The 22,349-nt window shown below is 41.7% G+C and overlaps 1 protein-coding gene across 2 annotated transcripts in view; it reads left to right on the top strand.

Annotated features, from left to right (window-relative positions):
* The first annotated feature begins 541 nt into the window (after positions 1–541).
* The window catches only part of upf1 (UPF1 RNA helicase and ATPase), a 68,041-nt gene continuing 46,233 nt past the window's right edge, over positions 542–22,349 (top strand). For both annotated transcript variants that reach the window (XM_043721561.1, XM_043721560.1), the window contains exon 1: positions 542–968. In XM_043721561.1, coding sequence (XP_043577496.1) covers positions 798–968 — 171 coding nt within the window. In that variant the 5' untranslated portion in view covers positions 542–797. The remainder of the gene's footprint in view (positions 969–22,349) is intronic.

The raw sequence follows: 22,349 nt of genomic DNA, 5'->3' as shown, positions 1-22,349 counted from the left end.
TTAATGGGGATGTGGGGGGACTAGGGTTGACAGTGTGAGAGGTTGTGTGTGAGGGGATGGGATGATAGGGGGCTTGTTGCGTTTGACAGGTGATGATGTTGGGGGCGTGTTAATATGTGTTGGGGATAGGCAATGGTGTAGGCCTGTGAGAGGGTTATTAGGGCGTGAGTGTGTGTGGCAGTGAACATTGTGGGGTTAGAAATGGTGGCATTGTGGGGTGGTATTATGGGTAACTGTGAGGATGGGAGTTTAGTGGTAATGGAGTGCTGGATAGTGAACTTCAGGAGGAGGGTGGGGATTGTGAAGTGGTTAAACATGAAGTAAGGGCGATGGTGGGGTTGGTGATGTATGTGGGGATATTGAGATGAGTGTGGGAATGGTGATGGTGGGGGTGAAGTTGGGTCTCGTGGTGGGAGTTATGGGGGTAGATTTCTCCCGCCCACTCACATGAGGCCGCTCTCCTGTGGATTACGGCATCGCTTCTTGCTGGGAGTGACGTCACCACATGCTCGGGCGCAATGACGTTTCAGTGTGCGTCACGACGCAATGTGTACTACGTCAGCGCTGCGGGGGAGTTGCGGCTCTCGCTGGGTTTCTGTGGCCGCCACCGAGCGATCGATTCCCGAACCCGCGCCCACCGGCCCTTTCTTTCCCCGGCTTCCCGCCGAGTACGCGTAGTTAAGGCCCCGACCTCGCTTCGCCGCTCCTCACCCATCCGGCGCGCGCTGCGCAGCGGTTGTTTCTAGGGTTTTGAATCGCGCCGGGGGGGCGAGTGCGCGCTCCCGAGCCGTGCCGCCATGAGTGTGGACGCGTACGGGCCGAGCTCACAGACCCTCACCTTCCTGGACACGGAGGAGGCCGAGCTGCTGGGGGCCGATACGCAGGGCTCCGAGTTCGAGTTCACCGACTTCACTTTACCGTCACAGACACAAACACAGGGCCAGAGCCAAGGGCCCATCGAAGGCCAGGTAAGGAGTGACGAGGCTCTCCTCCCCCCCCCCCCCAAAAAGCCACGCCAGTCCCAGGTCGCGCGGCCTAAACCCGGGCTGCGCGACCAGCTCCTTTTTCCCAGGTCCGAGCCTGTTTTTCCGTGAGGACTTTGAGTGCAGCCCCTGGACGTCATTTCAGTGAGGTTTGTGGGCTAGGTCCCACATGGAGGGCAGGAAGCGGCAGTGGGGTCGAGAGGTGGCGACGTCTAGGCCTTCAAAGGCCCGATTTGGAGAGGGGGGGGTGAGTTTGAGAGATAGGGGGCGGTCATGCTATTCCTCACCTCGCCTCCTGTCTCTTTCCCCCCCCCCGACCCCCTCCCTCCTCTCCCCCCGACCCCCTCCCTCCTCTCCCCCCGACCCCCTCCCTCCTCTCCCCCCGACTCCCACAAACCATCCCCTCCTACAACCCTTCGCATCCACTGCCAAACGACTCAATACGTTCCTCCTCTTCGCACCCTGTGCAGTGCCCCGATGGTACTTAATGCCAAGTGAAGCTGCTCTAGATCTGGGAATCTGTGGAATGAGGAGCTATTGAAGTGTTGAGAGGAATGGAAGCGGGGACTGCTGGTTAGAGAGGAATTTGTAAAATTTAAGGGGGTGAGGTTGGAGCTCCCTGATCTGCTAGATCGATTTTTGTATGTATCTGTAAGTGTGATGCTGGTGTGAAAATTCCCAGGATTCTTCACATTCTGGTTTGCCTGTTGCTTCCCCTCAACTTCATAAAAATAAGCTCCAGTTCAACTGAACTCCAGCTGCCTGCTCATATGGTTTATTTTGATTGATGTATACAACACAAGGCTTTGGTACAAGGATAATTTGTTGAAGTGAAGACCCTCCACCTAACCACCCAAAAGCAGCTATCAGGCTGCCACCATTTTGGAAGTGAGTGGAAATTTACAAAATACCTGTTCATGTTTAAAAGTGACAGTTGGTTGCATCAGCGGCAGTGCAATAAAATTCCATGTAAAGGTTCTGAGTGACCTACCTTGGGTATTAGCGCATCACTGTTCTACAGTGTTGGGAGAGAATGGGAAATGCATAATCCAGATACAGTTGAAATTGGGCATAGTGTGCAGGTAGGAAGACTACTTAGATACTTTGACTTGGGTTATAAGAATTATTGGACTTGTGGGTGAGTTACTTAATTCCAGTCTGGATCTTTTGGCCATTGGAACCTGTGAAGTTGCTGAGTTCAGAGCAAGTCCCCACATACTCAAAATATCAAGGATAAAAACAATGAGGTGGCAGCTGTGTGAATTTTTAGCACTGGGTGTGTTTAGAATTTTTTAAACTTCATTTGAAGTAGTCATATGTCTATAAAAGCTCGTGAAAACACCACACCATGTGTAATAAGCTAAGCAATCATTATATGAAAATGATTGTGCCATTTCAATATTGTATCGCAATACTACAACATTGTCCATGCTGCATGATGATGTGGTAGAAAATGAGGAGCTCAGATTTGAGGCAAGAATTGAAAGCTGTTTGTTATTCTGATGTACTGTCATGCCTTTCAAACATTTAATTTCATTGGAAAAAAAACATGTTGAAGTAACTGTGACTCCCATTTAACTTTTAAGACTTTTAAGATTGAGGGTAATGACTGTCATTGCAACTGTGTGTGTAGATTAGATTAGATTACTTACAGTGTGGAAACAGGCCCTTCGGACCAACAAGTCCACACCGACCCGCTGAAGCACACCCACCCAGACCCATTCCCCTACATTTATCCCTGCACATAACACTACGGGCAATTTAGCATGGCCAATTCACCAGTCCTGCTCATTTTTGGATTGTGGGAGGAAACCGGAGCACCCGGAGGAAACCCACGCAGACACGGGGAGAATGTGCAAGCTCCACACAGAGAGTCGCCTGAGGCGGGAATTGAACCCGGGTCTCTGGCGCTGTGAGGCAGGAGTGGTAACCACTATGCCACCGTGCCACCCAAGCACAGTTTGCTTGTTTGTATACCTTTCCAATACAGTGGTAGATCTTAGTTAACATGGTTTTGGTAACCTCTGTTGGTCAAGGTTAAGGATATTAGTGATAGAAATTAGAACAAACTTTTAAAACTACTCATTGCTCATAGATATGAATCTCTTGATCCTTTACTCCAATAGTTGTGGCTTCTTAGTGATGCTGTCAGTTTGTGTTCAGTTATCATGCATGAGTTCAATGATTGCAACCAATAGACACACCATCTGTAAAGGCTGGATTCATTCCCAGGATCACAGAAGTGGAATGCCTGTGGCCAATTCACCCATTCTGCAGAATGAAGTTTGAGTCACTGAACAGTTAAGTTTGGTCAGTTGAAGCTATTAAATTCTTAACTGTCCGAGAAATGGAGAAAGTGAGGACTGCAGATGTTGGAGAGTCCACCCTCTCCACCAACCTATCACAATCAAGCCCCACCTTCCTCCTTCATCCCCCAGCCCCACTTCCACCCTCCTATTTATCTGTCCGTGCTCTTTCTCCCCCCCCACCGTCAACCCCAACATTACTGATGAAGGACTTATGCCCAAATTGTCGACTCTCCTGCTCCTTAGATGCTGCTAGATCTGTGCTTTTCCATTGAGAAATAGAGAAAGTGGACAGGCCATGAAAAATAGCTTACTGCTGACTTGTGAAGTGGCTCTACAGGTGCGCACATTCAGGGAGTTCAATGAGAAATATTGTAAGAAATGTTGAATTTAGAGCATGTTGGTGTAGAATTTGTTCGTGATCATTGCAGCAAATGCGATGGATATAAATGTGTTGATGGTGTAAAGTGGTGGTTTGCTTTATACATTTTCTTGAATCTCTGGTTGTAGACCTTGTCCTGAGCTATTCCTTTGTGAAATAATGTATAACCACTGATTCCAGGTGTCAAGGTTTTCATCTCTACAAGCCAAGATGTCAGTGTGTAACTAGGCTGTAATGTAACTTTTTCTTTGGTTAATGATTAGCACTTTTGAATGACATTTATTAATCAGAATATTTTGTTGAAATGTCGCAGTTGCTCCCATGTGGCTGATGTGTTGCAAGGATGTGTACTCCACAAGCACTTAGTATCTTAATTCCTGTTTAACTTGTATTCTGTACGATATAAATTCTTCTCTGTAGAACAGAGTGCATATATTTTTAAAATAACAAAACTCAAAACTTGTTTTTTTGATTCAAATACTTGTAAACTGGTGAAGCTAAACTCCTAAAGTTTGACTTTGAACTGTATGATAAGAATCCTGTGTACTTGTTACTCATTTCTCTACTTTCACTGTTTAAGTACCTAACTAAACATTATTTTCTTTGCTGTTTCTATCACATACAACCCACAAAGGGTGTATAGGATGCCTATTCACCAAATACATTTGTGCAGAAGATATTCTTCAATAATATTGCATCAGGGCTTCCACATCCCCATCTTTGTTCATATGGATGGAACATTTTGTTTTGAAGTGTGTGTGTATGGAACTTCCTTCCTCATAAGTTAGTTATATTGAAGTCAACATTAGCGCTGTTTCTCTCACCTCAGATATTGACAGACCTGTTGGTGTTTCTCCAGCATTCTGTTTTTATAACTAAAATAAACTCTTTCCTTCAAACCCCAAAAACTAGATGGCAAGGTATATTTGGGAGCTTGTTTGCCAAGATATGCTTAATGCTGTAATGTCTAACAGTTTGCGACATGGGATCTTTTAACATGCGTTATTAGACAGATTTCAAAAGTAAAATAGAGGGCCAAAGATTTTTAACAATAACAAAATGTTGAAAAAAAGGCCAGTGATTCTATTTAGCATCAGGTCTGAAGGGTAACCAATCAATCAGCCTCACCACTGATATTCTCAACTCTCTTACTTGAGAATATCAGTGGTGAGGCTGATTGATTGATTGATTTTAAGCCTAAGCATAATGATGCATGATTTACTTTGGCGATAGTGTTTAATTGGTGAGAGTCAAATGGTTTTGATTATGAAAAGGGACCTAAAGAAATGAATTGTACCTGTGATGGATAAAGGGAAAAATTAGTGCTCATAATGAAGATGACTTTTGATGGCGTAAATAAGGGGAAACCGTATCCAATGGCATCTGATCAGTACCAAGATTGAGAGAATTGAAACACAACCACAGGGAGATGAAAATATTGTGGTGCAAGTTATCTTGAATGTGTTGTCTAAAAATGATGGAAGCAAACATGTTAGGAACTTTCAAAACTAAATTGAATATACTTGGAAGTGAAATATGTAGGACTGTGGGCGAAGAACAAGAGAGTTGGACTAATTTGATAGCTCTTTCAGCAATGCTGCAGATTTAATCTCCATAACACACTTTTTCCTATACTTTCATCTTAGTCTGTAAAGTATAAGGACTAGAATGTAACAGAGCTGTTGCCTTTTCTGCAGCTAATTCTTTACTGGAATGATATTTTAAAATACACCCAGATTTGGTTTTTAAAAAAACTCAAAGTATAATGTATTTGGTCAATTTTGCATGTAAACAATGCAGTGAGGTCACAACAGTTTTTCATCGTTAGTCAAAAACTTCAATATCTGAGGAGACCTCCCTGAGCTGGCCATTCTGCTTTTATTCAACAGTAATGGTATTTTAACACTTATATTTGTAAATAGTTGAAGTTTAAAATATAAAATGGACAGTTTCAGATGTGCATTATAAGTATTTGCAATCTGATTTAAAGAGTTCCATTTTAATTGTCACCTGCTACCATTATGGAATGAAAACAGATGTGCTGCATATTGTCCTGTTGAGTAAACTCTTAGCGGTAGGTAGGTTCACTACCCTGTCTGTTTAATTTTTATTGGTAAGTCAACTATCATTTATAGCTTGTGCTGCACTGAGTATTGCTTAGCTAAATGGAGTGCTTTTAAGAGTTGGTTAAGAAAGAGTAGGTGAAGCTGAAAGACTGAATATGGTGTTCACTGTTTGCTTGAGCTCGCTGTGGAGCATCATCATATTGAGAATGATATCATTTCTATAATCTTATTATTCTCTTAATGTTACATGAGAGGAGCCAAAATTTCAGTGAAGTCTTCTGGGGAGTTAAGGTACAGACTAGGTGATAAGTCTACTGTGTACGTGGAATTTAGTTCAGTCAGGTGTCATCTGCTTATTTTCGTCGTTCCATCATGTCACGTCCCATTCTGCAAAGGTGTGCTCATACTCCAGTCCAGTACCTTGGTGCATTACAAAAGTTAAAGATTGAGGAATTGAGTACTTTGAATCGATTTACCTGAGGAATGGGCTTGGGTTAAACTAAAACTCCAACTATGTATTTGTACTTAGTTAACAAGAATATGCTATTCTGGAGATAAGGGAAGCACTAAATGAATATTTTTTGTCACTATTCACACTGGAAAAAGACAGTGTTGTTGAGGATAATACTGAGAAACAGGCTTCTAGACTAGATGGGATTGAGGTTCACCAGGAGGAGGTGTGAAAATAAATAAATTCCCAGGGCTGGATGGGATTTATCCTAGAATTCTCTGGAAAGCTAGGGAGTAGATTGCCAAGCCTTTGATCTGTCATCAAGAATAGTACCAAAAGACTGGAGGTTGGCAATGTTGTTCCCTTCAAGGAGGAGAGAAGAGACAACCGTGGTAATTATAGAGCCTTACTTCAGTTGAGTAAAGTGTTGGAAAAGGTTATAAGAGAGGATTTATAATCATCTCGACAGGAATAAGTTGATTAGGGATGGTCAATACAGTTTTGTAAATGGTAGGTCATGCCTCACAAACCTTATTGAGTTCTTTGAGATGGTAACCAAATAGGTGGATGAGGGTAAAGCGGTTGATGTGGCGTATATGGATTTCAGTAAGGTATTTGATAAGGTTCCCCATGGTAGGCTGTTGTCCAAAATACGGAGATGTGGGACTGAGGGTGCTTTAGCGGTTTGGATCAGAAATAGGCTAGCTGCAAGAAGACAGAGGGTGATGGTTGATGGATAATGTTTATCCTGGAGTTCAGTTACTAGTGGTCTACTGCAAGGATTAGATTTGGGTCCACAGCTGTTTGTCGTTTTTATAAATTACTTCGATGAGGGTGTAGAAGGATGGGTTAGTAAATTTGCAGAAGACACAAAGGTCAGTACAGTTGTGGATAGTGCCCAAGGATGTTGTAGGTTACAGAGGGACATGGATAAGCTGCAGAGCTAGGCTGAGAGGTGGCAAATGGAGTCTAATGCAAAAAAGTGTGAGGTGATATCCTTTAGAAGGAGTAACAGGAATACAGAGGACTGGGTTAATGGTAAGAGTCTTGATAGTGTAGATGAGCAGAGAGATCTGTGTCCATGTACGTAGATCCCTGAAAGTTGCCACCCAGGTTGATCGGGTTGTTAAGAAGGCATACGGTGTGTTAGCTTTTATTAGTAGAGAGATCAAATTTTGGAACCATGAGGTCATGCTGCAGCTGTGCGAAACTCTGGTGTGGCTGCACTTGGAATATTGCGTACAGTTCTGGTCACCGCATTATAGGAAGGATGTGGAATCTTTGGAAAGGGTTCAGAGGAGATTTACCAGGATGTTGCCTGGTATGGAAGCATGGTCTTACAAAGAAAGTTTGAGGTGTTCAGTTCTTTTACTGAGGCTCCTCATACAAGATTCAATTTGCATACACCAACTTCTGCAAACATTTAAAGTTTATTAAAGCTTGTACAAGCTAGGTGACCCCCACTCTCAGGCATGTGAAGGCACTGAACAAAGAAAATACATTCCCTTTATTCAGGTCATTTGGTCATGCTTATAGATACTCTGACCACTCCCCCACAGTCACATGCCACTGAAGGCAACCCCCAGTCACTCTCAGGTACAATATTAGGATGAGATCATCCTCGGAGATAATGCTATCTTCCTAATCCTGGGGGATCTTTATGTGGATGATTTCCTGATTCTGTAATGCCCCAAGACAATGTAGGTAAGGCATAACTCACTTCCGGGGATGGCTAGAAAGCATTTCTGAATGGAAGAGATTGAATGATAGTTCAATTTGATAATAACAGGAGAGGAGTGGCAAATGTCTGTGTAAATGGAGTGGGGAGTCGTCTGCTTTAATATTACATTAATATTCAGAGATATTCCCATTTAATCTTTTAATATTAGAGTGACTTAAGGCTATTTTCATTAGAGAGAAGGTTGAGGTGACTTAATTGAGACATATAAGATAATAGAGTTAGATTGGGTGGACAGTGAGAGCCTTTTTCCAAGGATCGTGATGGCTAGCACGAGGGGGCATAGCTTCAAATTGAGGGTGACGGATGTGGGACGGATGTCGGAGGTCATTTCTTTGCTCAGAGTAGTAGAGGCGTAGAACGCCCTGCCTGTAACAGTTGTAGACTCACCAACTTTACGGGCATTTAAATGGTCATTGGATAGGCATATGGATGAGAATGGAATAATGTAAGTTAGATGGGCTTCAGAGTGTTGCGCCAACCTGTGGAAACATCGAAGGCCGAAGGTCCTGTACTGCACTGTAATGTTCTATATTCTGTTTATTACAAATAAATTGATATCACAGGCAAACAAATATGAATTCTCAACCTGAAATGCTTAACCCCCTAAATCTCTAAACCGACATACATACACACCCCAAAATGATGATTCTTAGTTCAATAACACTGGTCCACAGGATTCAATGAGGTACCCTCTTTGCTTCCTAAGATCTTCTGTTCTCTGATCTCCTCACTTCCATGTCCTTTCAGTCACTGGGGCCAGCCTGTTCAGGGGAGATGTTAGAAAGGGTGGAAGTTTGAACTCTTCCACAAAGGGCAGCTGATGCTAGATCTGTTGTTAGTTTCAAACTGAGATAAATTTTTGTTTAGTGTTAAGAGATATGGAGTACATCCAATTATTTGGATTTGGGCCACAAATCAACCATGATTTCATTGAATGGCTTGAGGGGTTGAATGGCCTGCTCCTGTTTCTATGTTCTCAAGTCACTGGTCATATCTCAGGTTTTGGTTACTTCATCACAGAGAGAGAGTGAGTGTTCTGCAGTTTGGAGACTTCTCTCCCGTATCATAAACACAATACACATGTTATTCACCTCACCAGGCGCCACAGGCTTGTCATATTGATGGCATCTGTGACTATTTCTGATTGCACAAATATTATCAGTAATCTGTCGTTGGGTGAAGCTCACTTTGCACGCATGTCACTGAACCCCCCAATTCCATGTGCCTTTGCTCTCTCACCCACTCTCAAACAAAGCGGCTGTGTAAATACAGCTCGGTGAGTTCCAGCAATTTCTTCCAAAATCCTTTTCCCATTTTGATCCATAATAAAAGATGTCTATAAAATCATAAACCCTTGTTTACATCAGCAATATTCATTGTCATTATAAATATTTAGTATTTGTGCTCCACCATGTGTTGCAGCCAGTGTCCTCATTCAAGATTGTAGTTTGACCTGTTTACTTAATACTCAATGTAAATCTTAAATTTGAAAATTGTAATAAATTCAAGAATTATATGGGAGCTTTAATGAGTGGATTAAACCTGTTAATGGTGTGTTCCTAATCTTGAATTCAAAATTAAAGGGTACTCAGATTGGAATTAGCTTGTAGTTGGAGGTGACAATTGGTAATCTCTTCTGCAAGTTAAATTACTTTGAGAATCAGAATCCTAAATCACTTAACTGGTATTGATTGATCAATTTGGCAGGAGTCGAAGTGGTCAGTCAAAATGATCTGGGTGACATTTATTTTGAGCAGCACACCCTAGCACTTTAAAGAACTGCTTAGCCTCTCCTGCACTTGCTTTGCTATAAGCTCTTTCTTGCATGGTACAGTTTCAAATGGGCATTCAGTGTGAAGCTGCTTGCACTTCCTAACATGACGTGCAGCTGAGCTGTGCATTTGGGTGTGTTAGTGTTCATTTACACAGTTATTGTACTTTTGGGCAGTGGTTTAGCGTTTTGACAATATTATTGGGAGGAATGATTTTGGAAAATTGTAATAGAAGAATCGGCAGAGGTGGATGTTGGATAAATATATAACTGTTAAAGATACTAGATTGTTACAAGTTATTAAAATAGAATGTCTGAAGAAAGGCTCCATGTACAACAAGTCATTCCTGCTTGACTGAGTATTCATATGTAAATATCTGAATGTTCTTCTTGACAGACTTTGTACTCTTAAGTTAAATTATGAATCGGTTTCTGTTGAGCTTGCCTTCTTGAACCGCTGCAGTCCACCTAGGCGGCACGGTGGCTCAGTGGTTAGCACTGCTGCCTTACAGCACCAGGGACCCAAATCTGATTCTCGCCTCAGGCGACTGTCTGTTTGGAGTTTGCACATTCTCCCTGTGTCTGCGTGGGTTTCCTCCAAGTGCTCTGGTTTCATGCCACAATCCAAAGATGTGCCAGTCAGGTGAATTGGCCAAACTAATTTGCCCAGTGTTAGGTGTATTAGGGGTAAATATAGGGTGGGTTACTCTTCGGAGGGTCGGTGTGGACTTGTTGGGCTAAAGGGCCTGTTTCCATACTGTAGGAAATCTAATGTCCCAGCTGCAATTATGGTTGATCAATATAACATAATTGCCTTAATCTGTCTCCATTGTCCCCATGTTTTTGATGTTCTGCTTGTTAAACTGGGTGTCACTATGGTATGTTGCAGAGTCTTTGGTACATACGGCCTTCTTTCTGTTACACTATCTCGATATATTTTTTTTCAATTGGTTGAAATCCGAGAAGAAAACAACACCAACCCCATTTGCGGAACTTCAGTATGCAGATGACAGTGTCATGACTGCTCTCTTGGAAGACAGTCTTCAAGTCTAGCTCAATGTCTTCACAGAAGCACACTGAAGAACAACTTCAAGTTCAAGAAGACTCATCTTTACCAATTTGTCCCAAGTCAAGGTCAGGTCCATCCCTCCATTAAGCTTAATGGCAAAATCGTCTCGAATATGGAATCTTTCTCTAACCTGGTGAGCTACCTCTCATCTAAGGCTGACATTAATAGGGCGATTCAACATCATCCAATTTGCAAGCATTGCCTTTGGACATATAAGGATGAGAGTAGGTGAGTTGCTTATTGTCTCTCACATTTCGGAAGATACAATGAAAAGTGTTTTTTGCCATAATCCAGAGCCATTTCAATTTACAAAAAGAATAAGATGAAATTGCATAGAGTTCCTCTTCTGTGCAAAAGGTTTCAATACATTTCCAGCACTTCCGCAAAGTCCCTGCTCTGGGTACAACAACAGCGACCCCACCAAGAGCTCATGCTTCAGACTGACTACAGCCAGGAGTCTCCACTCCAGACACTATCACCACCACAGCCACTGACCCACCGTGCGCGCTGGCTTCCTGCGACGTCAGAAGATGGAGAAAAGAAAAAAGGGGAGAGAGAGAAGGATGTGGCCAGCCTGAAGCCATCTAGTTCAGGAGCCCAAATGCCAACTACCATGGTGGCACTATCAATGCTTGAGACATCCATGCTGACACCCAAATCCTTGTGTTAGGCCATCCTTTTGATTTTTCTATATGGTTCCAAAACATAGACTGCATCTAGATGCCACCGCCACATAAGACTATTGAGAAGTATCGTTATTGCAGTTTGAGATGGATTCTTTGCATCAGTTGGGAGGATAAATATACGGACATCAGTGTCCTTGAAGCAGCAAATAGCACTAGCGTTGAGGCCATGATCATTTGGGGCAGGACATGTTTCGGATGTTTAAGTTCGTAAGCAAATCATCTTTCACAACTCGAGGAAGGCAGTTGAAAGAGTGAAGACAAAGGAAGCGTTTCATCGACTCCTTAAGGCTTTCCTCAAAATGTTGCATCTCCCAAAGCACAGGAGACCCTCATTCAGAAGAAACTGACTTGGCTGAAGCTTCTGTGTGAAGGATCGCAATCCTTCAAGAACGCCTGTCAGCAAGTGGAACCGGAGAAAGGAATGCCAACAGTCTCAAGATCAAGGACTCTTCCACCTCGCAAAAACTCTAAGCAAGTGTGTGGTCAGAGGTGGGGCTTTAAGATTGGGCTCGTCAGCCATCAAAGGGACACTAAGCCCATGTGCAGTGATATGGAATTTTCTAGGTAGACAATCATGCTGCCACTGATAACAGTATCTACACTAAAAACTCATCGTTTTTGCATTAATGAGATTTAAGTTATTCAATAATTTGATAATGTAAATGGAATGTAGTCAATACTATTCTTTATTCATGAGTTCTTCAAGAAGGTAGCTCATTGTTCTTAAGGGGCATTTCTGCGTGGGGAGTGAATGCGGGTCTAGCCAGTAACACATTCATCCCATGACTGATTGAGAGAGACTCTATTATCTTGAACTATGAAAGGATCATAGAGACTAGGAACAGGAGTTGGCCATTCAGCCCTTCAGTTGTGGTCCACCATTCACGTTTTAAAAGCTCATTCCTGGGATGAGGGCGTCACTGGCTATTCCAGCATTTATTGCCCAAAGGGCAGTTAAGAGTCAGCCACATAGATATGGGCCCGGAGTCGCATGTAGATCAGACCAGGTAAGGATGGCAGATTCCTTCCCTAAAGGACATTTAGTGAACAAGATGAGTTTTTTTCTGACAATTGACGATGGTGCCATGGTCATCGTTTGACTTTTAATTCCAGATTTTTATTGAATTCAAATTTTGCCACCTGCCCTGGCAGGATTTGAACCTAAGTCCCCAGAGCATTACCTGAATCTCTGGATTAACAGTCCAGCATAATATCACTAGACTGTCACTTCCATTCTCCAGATTGCTAATCATTCTATTGCCTGGAATTTATAGAATTGTATAGCACTGACTATGGCCACTTGACATCTCATTTTTTGACTCTGAAATGTTATCCACTTGAAGCAATTCTTGTATTCTTTTATCTTTTAGATTTTTTTCTCCAATAAATCTTTATCCATTTCCCTTTCAGAAACAGTTAGGGATTTTGTCTCCTCCATAGTATCTGGTCAGTTATTCAGTAATGTCTTTGTGGAATAAAATCTCTACAGTCTACAAAAACCAATGGAAAAATGTCTTGATATGCTACTTTTTTAAAAAAATCCTCATTTTTATCTTTTTAAGATGCTACTTTTGAACTTGAGCTTATTGACCAATGCATATAGTGTTTGATGAAGGGCTTTTGCCCGAAACATCGATTTCGCTGCTCCTTGGATGCTGCCTGAACTGCTGTGCTCTTCCAGCACCACTAATCCAGAATCTGGTTTCCAGCATCTGCAATCATTGTTTTTACCATATAGTGTTTCACTCTGGTAGGTAATCTATTTAAATTTCAGTACTTGACAAAGTAGCTGGTGAAAGGGGGCTGTGATTACACTTTTTTTTTCCCTTTTAAGCTGGGTGGTTGCTGTGATATATTTAATCAGTATATGTGCTGTAGTATGGACTGCTTTACATTCATGCTGTATGAGAAAGTGAGACTGCAGGTGCTGGAGATCGGAGTCAAAAAGTGTGGTGCTGGAAGAGCACAGCCGGTCAGGCCGTATCCAAGGAGCATGAGAGTTGGCATTTTGAACATAAGCTCTTCTTCAGTATTGTGTTCATCCATGCTCTATAGCCTGACTACATCTACATCACACAGACCTTTTTTTTAATATACTCAGGCAAAATGTCTTTCTTTAATATTAGAAACATTATCATTATTTGCATTTCAGTCAGAATAAACCCATTGCATGTGGGCTCTGGACAACAGATGGAAGCAAGTGGGTTAAAATCTTTACTACTGATAGTTACAGAAACACCAGGTGTGAGCTCTGTGGATAACGCAGACTTCCTACAATTGCACATAAGAATAAAAGTAACAATCTTCTCTCAAATAGGAATAAGAGTTAAGTCTATCTTTATTAATAATGGCTTTTACTTTTTATGCAAATCTTGATAGGGTTCGAATAATTTTTCAGAAATGTTGTATAAAATAACATTTGTTCCAGATGAATTCTGCAAGGTACTTTTTCTCCATCTTGGCTAAGCTTCAATGACTTCAAAATACTAGTGGGTCTGAAACTGTAGCAATTGAATCAGCTTGTAGACTCTACTCCATTTATTAGTTAAATTCCATTATTCAAACTACAGATTTTTTTAAACCACATTGGAAGCCACTTTTGTTAGATTTATAAATGTACCTTGTACATTCACACAAAACTATTAACTGAATGAACAGTACTTTTGTTATTTAGTCAATCTTGTTTTGTAGTATTTGACCCTTGGAACCGTACTTTACCTGCATGTTGCTTATGTTGTTGTTCCAGCAAGCAGTGTGTTTTAGGTTGTTATTTAGTTGACATTTTGAAGACCAAAATGCACTTCGCATAATTCAAATTGAGTTCTTTACATTTGTAGTTGCTTTTAGGTTTATACTAACTATTTGGCTTGATGATTCATATCTTCTGCATGTACCTTTTTAAGTGCAAATTCTTATGTGACATGGATCGAGTGCAGTCAATTCTGACAAAAGGCCTTTCTTTTCTCAGAACTCATGAGAGGGGTGGTGACGCTTGTACAGCACACACATTTACTTTTGTGTGAAACATCTAATGCAGTTGGCGAAGACTGTGATATTTTGTATTGTAACACTCATTCTGAATATTACAATAGTTTACTTTTGCATTATAATGTAAAAAGAGTCCAGACCTTTTGGGTGCCAGAAACACATCATATGGATTGGAGGAATGATAATTAAAATGAGTGGAGACACATCTAATGGGTGAGAATGATTTTCAATTTGATTGAAAGGTTGGATTTTACAGATGATTCAAATGTGGATTAGGGATTCTACTGCCATTCTCTATAAGACAGTGAATATTGTTTTTCTGTAAAACAAAAGTTTCAATTTAGTTACAACTTTAAAGGATTTTTCTGTCTTTAACCAACATCATCTGCAGTCTTACTACATGACATATTACAGCTGACTCACACATGTCTATTGACGGAGTAAAACATCCTGCAAGATGGGGACAAAATCCCTCCTGTTTGTGATGAACTTTGGACAATGGTGCTGTGCCAAATTTTGATTGCTCTTCCACAGCCAAATGATACTACAGGTACAATGTTATTCTATTCAAATTACAGTGCAGTAAAAGAGGTTCCCAGTAAATGTAAACCAAGCTAGTATGTTAGCAAGGGATGACCGTCCACACAAACTCAGTGACGCAGGAATGAATGTTGTAGGAGAGAACACAAACTGTTGGAGAGTTATGTTCTCTGAAACATTTGGTGCATTTGCAAGTATAAATGTTGCATTGTTCTAATTGAGTGATAAGAACAGAATGAATAGTCTTTTAAGAAATTTTTCATGATTTCACTGACAGCTATCTAACCACTATGACTGACTTGATGACAAAAGTGGGTTAGCTTCCCGTGTGATGTAAGCAACTATGCCATTGTCAGATTTTGATTGCAGTACTGCTCCATTAATTCAAGTCACCAAAGAACCTTGGGCTGTGACACTAATTATATGACTAACTATCTTTTTGTTTGTTTGGAATTGTCTTTTCTCAAGAACTGTCTGGGTTTCTGTAATGCCTTGGGTCTTGTTGGTATTTGAGATTTTACAGACCAGAAATATTTTCTTTCTGTGCTGGTTACCACTATCTTTAAGAGCCAGTTGAAAGACTATCTTTAATGGATTAATTGGACTAGAAATAAAAATTAATGCATATATTCATACGTTGAAGGTTTGATATGAGCAAGCCCAATTTTGAATTTGATCGTGCTATTGATGACCTGTGATGTTCCATTCTTAAAAGATTTTGTGCATTGTGGAAATTGAGTGACAAGCTTGTACTGTGGATTTGTTGAAAATCTTTTACTGAAAATATTCCAAAGGATTGGTTGCTGTTTTTGTACATATCAAAATTGTCCATTTGATTGTAGTAAATATGCCAACATATGAATCAGGAGAAGGCTATTCAGCCCTTTAAGCCTGTTCCACCATTTGACAAGATCATGACTGTGCCCTCAACTCTTTCTGGAGAAAGTGAGGTCTGCAGATGCTGGAGATCAGAGATGGAAATGTGTTGCTGGAAAAGCGCAGCAGGTCAGGCAGCATCTAGGGAACAGGAGAATCGACGTTTCGGGCATTAGCACAGAAGTGCACAGTAACTCTGCACAGAAGTGATTCATATTCTACACTATCTAGGTAAAATTGCAGTCCGGCTAAAAGATCCTGAAGGCCACTGGATTCCTCCATGTAGAAGGAAATCATTCAACCTGTTATTCTGTGCTGGCTTTCTGAAGTATAATTCCTGAAGAAGGGCTAATGCCCGAAACGTCGATTCTCCTGTTCCCTAGATGCTGCCTGACCTGCTGCGCTTTTCCAGCAACACATTTCCACCTCAACTCTTTCTGTCTGCTTCACACCCTTTGATTCCCTTATCGGGAATCTATCTAATTCAGAATTTAGAAGCATACAATCCCCTTTCCTCCACTAAGACTCTCAACTTGGAGAAAAACCTTCTTTTCATTTTTGGCTTAAATGTGCCTCCACTAGTTCTCTCTCCATTGACGCGAACCATCTTTTCAACATCCACACTGTCAAATCTGTTCCCAGTTCATGTTTTAATCAGATTGCTACTCCTTGTTCTAAATTTTAAATGATAAAATTCAAAAAAGCAGCAACGTTACCCCACGAATCAAGTGAACCTTATCAAAAGTGTTTCTAATGCAATTATTTCCTTTTTAAAGGAGGACCCAAAACTCTGCACAGAAGTGATTCATATTCTACACTATCTAGGTAAAGTTGCAGTCCGGCTAAAAGATCCTGAAGGCCACTGGATTCCTCCATGTAGAAGGAAATCATTCAACCTGTTATTCTGTGCTGGCTTTCTGAAGTATAATTCCAGTAACTTCTCCCTGTCGCACATACATTCTTCCCTTTCATGTAATCTAATTCCTGCTTGAATACTTCAATGAACCTGCATCTACCACTCACAAACGTAGTGCATTTGGGCCTTAACCACTCACTGCTCACACTGTAAAAGTGTAATTTCCTAAAATAATCATTCCTCCATTTGCTGAATGTGTTAAATCTGTGTCCTGTTGTGGGAACAGGTCTTCCTGTCTACTGTCCAGCCCATAAAAGATGAGAGCAGAATTAGGTCATTCAGGCCATTGAATCTACTATGCTGTTTGATCTCAACCCCACTGTCCTGCCTTCTCCCTTAACCTATGATCCCTTTACTAATCACAAACTTCTGTTTTTGTCTTGAGTATACGCAATGACATGGCGTCCACAGCCTTCTGCAGCAATGAAATCCACAGATTCATCACCCTCTGGCTGAAGAAATTCCTCTTCTCATTTCTAATGGGTAGTCCCTTCCCTCAGGTTGTGCCTTCCAGTGCTAGTCTCTCCTACTAGTGGAAACATCTTTCCATGTCCACTCTATCCAGGCCATTCAGTATTCTGTAAGTTTTAATTAAATCCTCTCTCATCCTTCTAAACTCTATCAAGTACAGATCCTGATTGCTCAACTGCTGCTCTTATAACAAGCCCTTCATCCCTGGGATCATTCTTGTAAGCCTCCTCTGGACCCCCTCCAACATCAGTACATCCTTCCTTAGATACAGGGTCCAAAACTGCTCTCCGTATTGCAAATATGGTCTGACCAGTGTCATATAACCTAGGATGTAGATCTCTGATCTTATATTCTAGCTGTCTTGAAATGAATACTAATTGTAATTTCCTAACTGCCAGCTATACCTCTGTATTAACCTTAAGACAATTCTGAACTAGGCTCCCAAATCTCTCTGCTTCAGATTTCCGAAGCCTTTCCCCATTTTGGAAAGAGTCTACACCTCCTCTTCCTACCCAAAGTACAAAACATCTCACTTTCCCACATTGTATTCCATCTGCCACTGATTTGCCCACTCTCCTAGCCTGTCCAATTCCTTCTGCAGCCTCCCCGCTTCATCAATGCATTCTTCCTGTCCACCAATCCTCCTGACATCTGCAGATTGTGTAACAATGCTCTCAGTGCCTTCGTCCAGAATGTTTCCATAATGTGAATTGTTGTCCCAACATTATCCCGGCAGAATTAGAGTCACCGGGTGCCATCCTAAAAAAGTCATCTTTATTCCCATGACCTACCTTCCGCCAATCCTCTATCCATTTCAGTACCTTGTCCAGAAAACTATGGGCTCTTGTCTTATTAAGTAGCTTCCTGTGTGGCACCTTGCCTTCTGGAATTGCAAATAAATCATGCCCATTGGCTCTCCTATGTCTAAATTGCTCATTACCTCCTAAAAGGATTGTCACGCAATTGACCTCCTTTTGATGATTAGATTACTTAGTGTGGAAACAGGCCCTTCGGCCCAACAAATCCACACCGCCCCGCCGAAGCGCAACCCACCCATACCCCTACATCTACCCCTTACCTAACACTACAGGCAATTTAGCATAGCCAATTCACCTGACTTGCACATCTTTGGACTGTGGGAGGAAACCGGAGCACCCGGAGGAAACCCACACAGACACGGGGAGAACGTGCAAACTCCACACAGTCAGTCGCCTGAGGCGGGAATTGACTCCGGGTCTCTGGCGCTGTGAGGCAGCAGTGCTGTGCTACTGTGCCGCCCAAGCACAGTTTGCTTGTTTGTATACCTTTCCAATACAGTGGTAGATCTTGGTTGACATTGTTTTGGTGACCTCTGTTGGTCAAGGTTAAGCTGTGCTGACTCAGTGCTATTTTAATATGAACTTCCAAATACTCGCAATCCTCAACCTTAACAATAGCCTCTTAAAATCTTATCAGCAATTGAGATTGGGCTAACCTGCCTATAATTTCCTGCCTTCTGCCTCCTTCCCTTATTAAGCAGCAGTGATACATGAGCCGTTTTCTGTTTCACTGAGATGCTCACTGACTGCAGTGTTTCCTGAAAGATCACAACGTATGCCTGTACAATATCCTCAGCTATCTCCTTCAGAACACTTGGATGTTCTGTGAGGTGCAGGTGATTTATCCACCTTCAGACCTTTTAGCTCCCCCTGCACCTTCTCCTTCGTGGTGGCCACTGCACACTCACCTCTGTCACTTTGATCTTTATTTTTTAGTTGTTCTTTGTTGACTTTTAAAGACATCCTAATCCTCCGGCTTCCCACTGATCTTCACCACATTGTATGCTTTTTCCTTTGCTTTAATGCTGTCCCTGATTTCTGTTATGAACCGAAGTAAGGGGGAGGATGAAGTAACAATGTTTCTTCTTCCTTTGACGTGAATTTCTGATATGCCTGCTGGGATTACTCCAAAAATGCCTGCCATTGCCACTCCATTATCTTTCTTGCTAGGCCCCCTTCCAATCAACTCTGTGAGCTCTTGATTCATGTCTTCGTAGTTACCCCTAATCAATTGTAATACAGCTCCATCTAGTGAGTTTTTGAGAAGATTTGTAGCTCAGGTTGAGGTTCTGGGTGTAGGTTTGCTCGCTGAGCTGGAAGGTTCATTTTCAGGTGTTTCATCACCTTACTAGGTAACCTCTTTAGTGAGCCTCTGAACGAAGCGCTGCTGATGTTTCCTGCTTTCCAGAACAGTTCCGTCGGATTTAAACTACTTCTCCTCCTAAAACTACAGGATGAATTCTATCATGTTATGTTCATTGCCTCCTCGGGGGTCCTTCACCTCCAGTTCCCTAATCAAGTTTGTTTGTTACAACATGCCACGTCTAGAATTGCCTGTTCCTTGGTGGGCTTCACCTCAAGTTGCTCTGTGAACCATCTCATTGGGTTCCTTTTCTGGGATCTGACGGAAACTTGAGTTTCGTAGTCCACTTGCATATTGAAGTCCCTCCATGGTTAGTGCTATTCTTAATTGGTATGCAGCCAAGGTACTAATTAAACTAATTGAGCAGAGTCATCACTGCTTTGTGAACGGGAAATCATGTCTGACCAGTTTATTGGAGTATTTTGAGGAAATCTCGGCCAGAATGGATAAGGGGGATACCAGTAATATGTTGTATTGTTTGTATGTTGCATTTGGACTTCCAGGAGGCATTGAACAAAGTACCTCACAGAGGTTTAAGTAATAAGATAGTCTATGGTGTAGGAGGTAGAGAATTGGTGAATGGGCAGACAACCGAGAATGGGGATAAGGGGTTTCTTTTTCAGGTTGGTTGCCTGTAACCAGTGAAATTCCACAGGGATCAGTTCTGACTAAATGTCTTGGAGGAAGGAAACAAATATTGTGTAGCCAGACTTTGCAGATGACACAAAAATAGGTGGAAAGGCAAGTCAGGAGAGGGATACAAACAATTTGCAAAGAGATACTGATAAGTTAAGGAAGTGGGGGAAAAGTTGGCAAATGGAAAATAATGAGAAAATGTGGAGTTTGTTGTTCATTTTGGAATGTAGAACAAAAGAATACTATTAAATGGAGAAAAGCTGCACCACAAAGGGACTTTGAGGGTGCTTGTGCACGACACACAAAGTTAGCACATTGGCAGCAGGTAATTGGGGAGACGAATGGAATGTTGGCCTTTATTTTGAGAGGGGGTTGAAGTATCAGAGTAAAGTAGAAGTCTTACTGAAACTGTACAAGACACTGATGACAGCATACATGGAGTACTGGGAGCAGTTTTGGTGCCCTTATTTTAAGGCAAGTTATTTCATTAGAGAGAGTTCAGAGAATGTTCGTTAGGATGATCCAGAATATGGATTGTCTCAATGAGCAAATGTTGAACAAATTGGGTTCCACTCACTGGAATTTAAAAGAACGAGCAGTGATCTCATTCAAACATAGGATATTTCGGGGCGTGACAGGGTAAATGTTGAGCGAATGTGTCCTCTCATGGGAGAGTCTAGGACCAGAGGACTTGGTCTAAAATTGACACCCCTTTATTCTGAGACAGATGAGGAATTTCCTCCGATGGTTGAGTGTCTTTGGGACTCTTTTCCAGAGATATCTATATATTTTAAGACAAAGTATATTATTGATAGTGGAGTTGAGAAAGGGCAGGAAAGTGGATGTGAGCAATGTCATCCAGCCAAGATCCTATTGAATGTCAGAGCAGCCTCAAAGAGCCAAATGGCCTATTCTTATACCTTTTTCTTATGGTTATCCACTTCTGTGATTTCTGTTAAATGCACTAAAGTAGAGCATGTAACTCCTTCCTGTCTAGTGGCTAAGACAAATCCCAGCAGGGATTAATCATTCATAATTTAGGACAAACAGGTGCTTAATGCATAGATTTATAAAATCACAAAGCTGGAAGTGAGTGTATTTAAAATGCACAGGAAATAGGGCAATATTGGGCTTTTTTACTGGGAAGCACTGTAAATTGAGGCCATAGTATTGTAATGTTGAAAAAGGCAAATGGGATCTTAGGATATAGAGCTAAAGGATGGAACAGAAGTTTGAGTGTTCTAGTTTGTTTGAATATTAGCTGGGCTATTGTGTTCACTTCCGAGAACAATGACTCAAGGAAATATTGTAGCCTTGTACTTGCCCAAAGTACATTTTTCTAACAATGTTCTTACCATTTCTTTTTGTCCCATCTGGTATTACAAGTGTGCTGCTGGGAGGGAATTCCAGAGGCAAACATCAATTTATGAACTTTGGGGAATTCAGCGACATCTGCTCTATAATGTTTCAATCAGGATCTGTAGTTTGGGCCCATTCTTCTCCTCCCTCTGCAGTTTTAATATTTTTATCATTCAGTCACATCACATTGTGTCCATCAGAAACAGCTCACCAAGATTAATGCAATTAAGATTAGAGGAAGATGGTGGAAGTATACAGAATTTGTCCGATTGAAAGATACAATTAGTTTACATTTTCAGGTAAGCCTTCATTGTTGGTAAAAAGCTAGTTGAAATTCTACATTTCATGTAATGTAGTAGAGTGGCACGTGACATGTTGCTTCTCGTATGCACAGTGCACCATGGGTTTCCTCAGTCTCGACTCAAGACTGCATAATGTATATTTGTACTTGTGAATTTTGAGCAGTAATTTTTTTTTGTCTTCCAAGACTGCTGGAAAAATTGCAGTTTTGAAACAAAACCATAGAATAGTGGGAAAGGTTGTTTTCTGCATATTAACTCATTCACCCAGAGTGGGCGGCATGGTGGCTCAGTGGTTAGCACTGCTGCCTCACAGCGCCAGGGACATGGGTTCAATTCCCACATCGGGCAACTGTCTGTGTGGAGTTTGCACATTCTCCCCGTGTCTGCGTGGGTTTCCTCCGGGTGCTCCGGTTTCCTCCCACAGTCCAAAAATGTGCAGGTTAAGTGAATTGGCCATGCTAAATTGCCCGTAGTGTTAGGTGCAGGGGTAAATGTAGGGGAATGGGTCTGGGTGGGTTGCTCTTTGGAGGATATCGGTGTGGACTTGTTGGGCCGAAGGGCCTGCTTCCACACTGTAGGGAATCTAATAAAAAAAAACTAAAGTTCCTATGTCCTAATTACTATG

This window comes from Chiloscyllium plagiosum, chromosome 31, assembly GCF_004010195.1.
Source record: "Chiloscyllium plagiosum isolate BGI_BamShark_2017 chromosome 31, ASM401019v2, whole genome shotgun sequence".
In the NCBI taxonomy this organism is placed as follows: domain Eukaryota; kingdom Metazoa; phylum Chordata; class Chondrichthyes; order Orectolobiformes; family Hemiscylliidae; genus Chiloscyllium; species Chiloscyllium plagiosum.
This window is presented reverse-complemented; position numbering and strand designations above follow the sequence as displayed.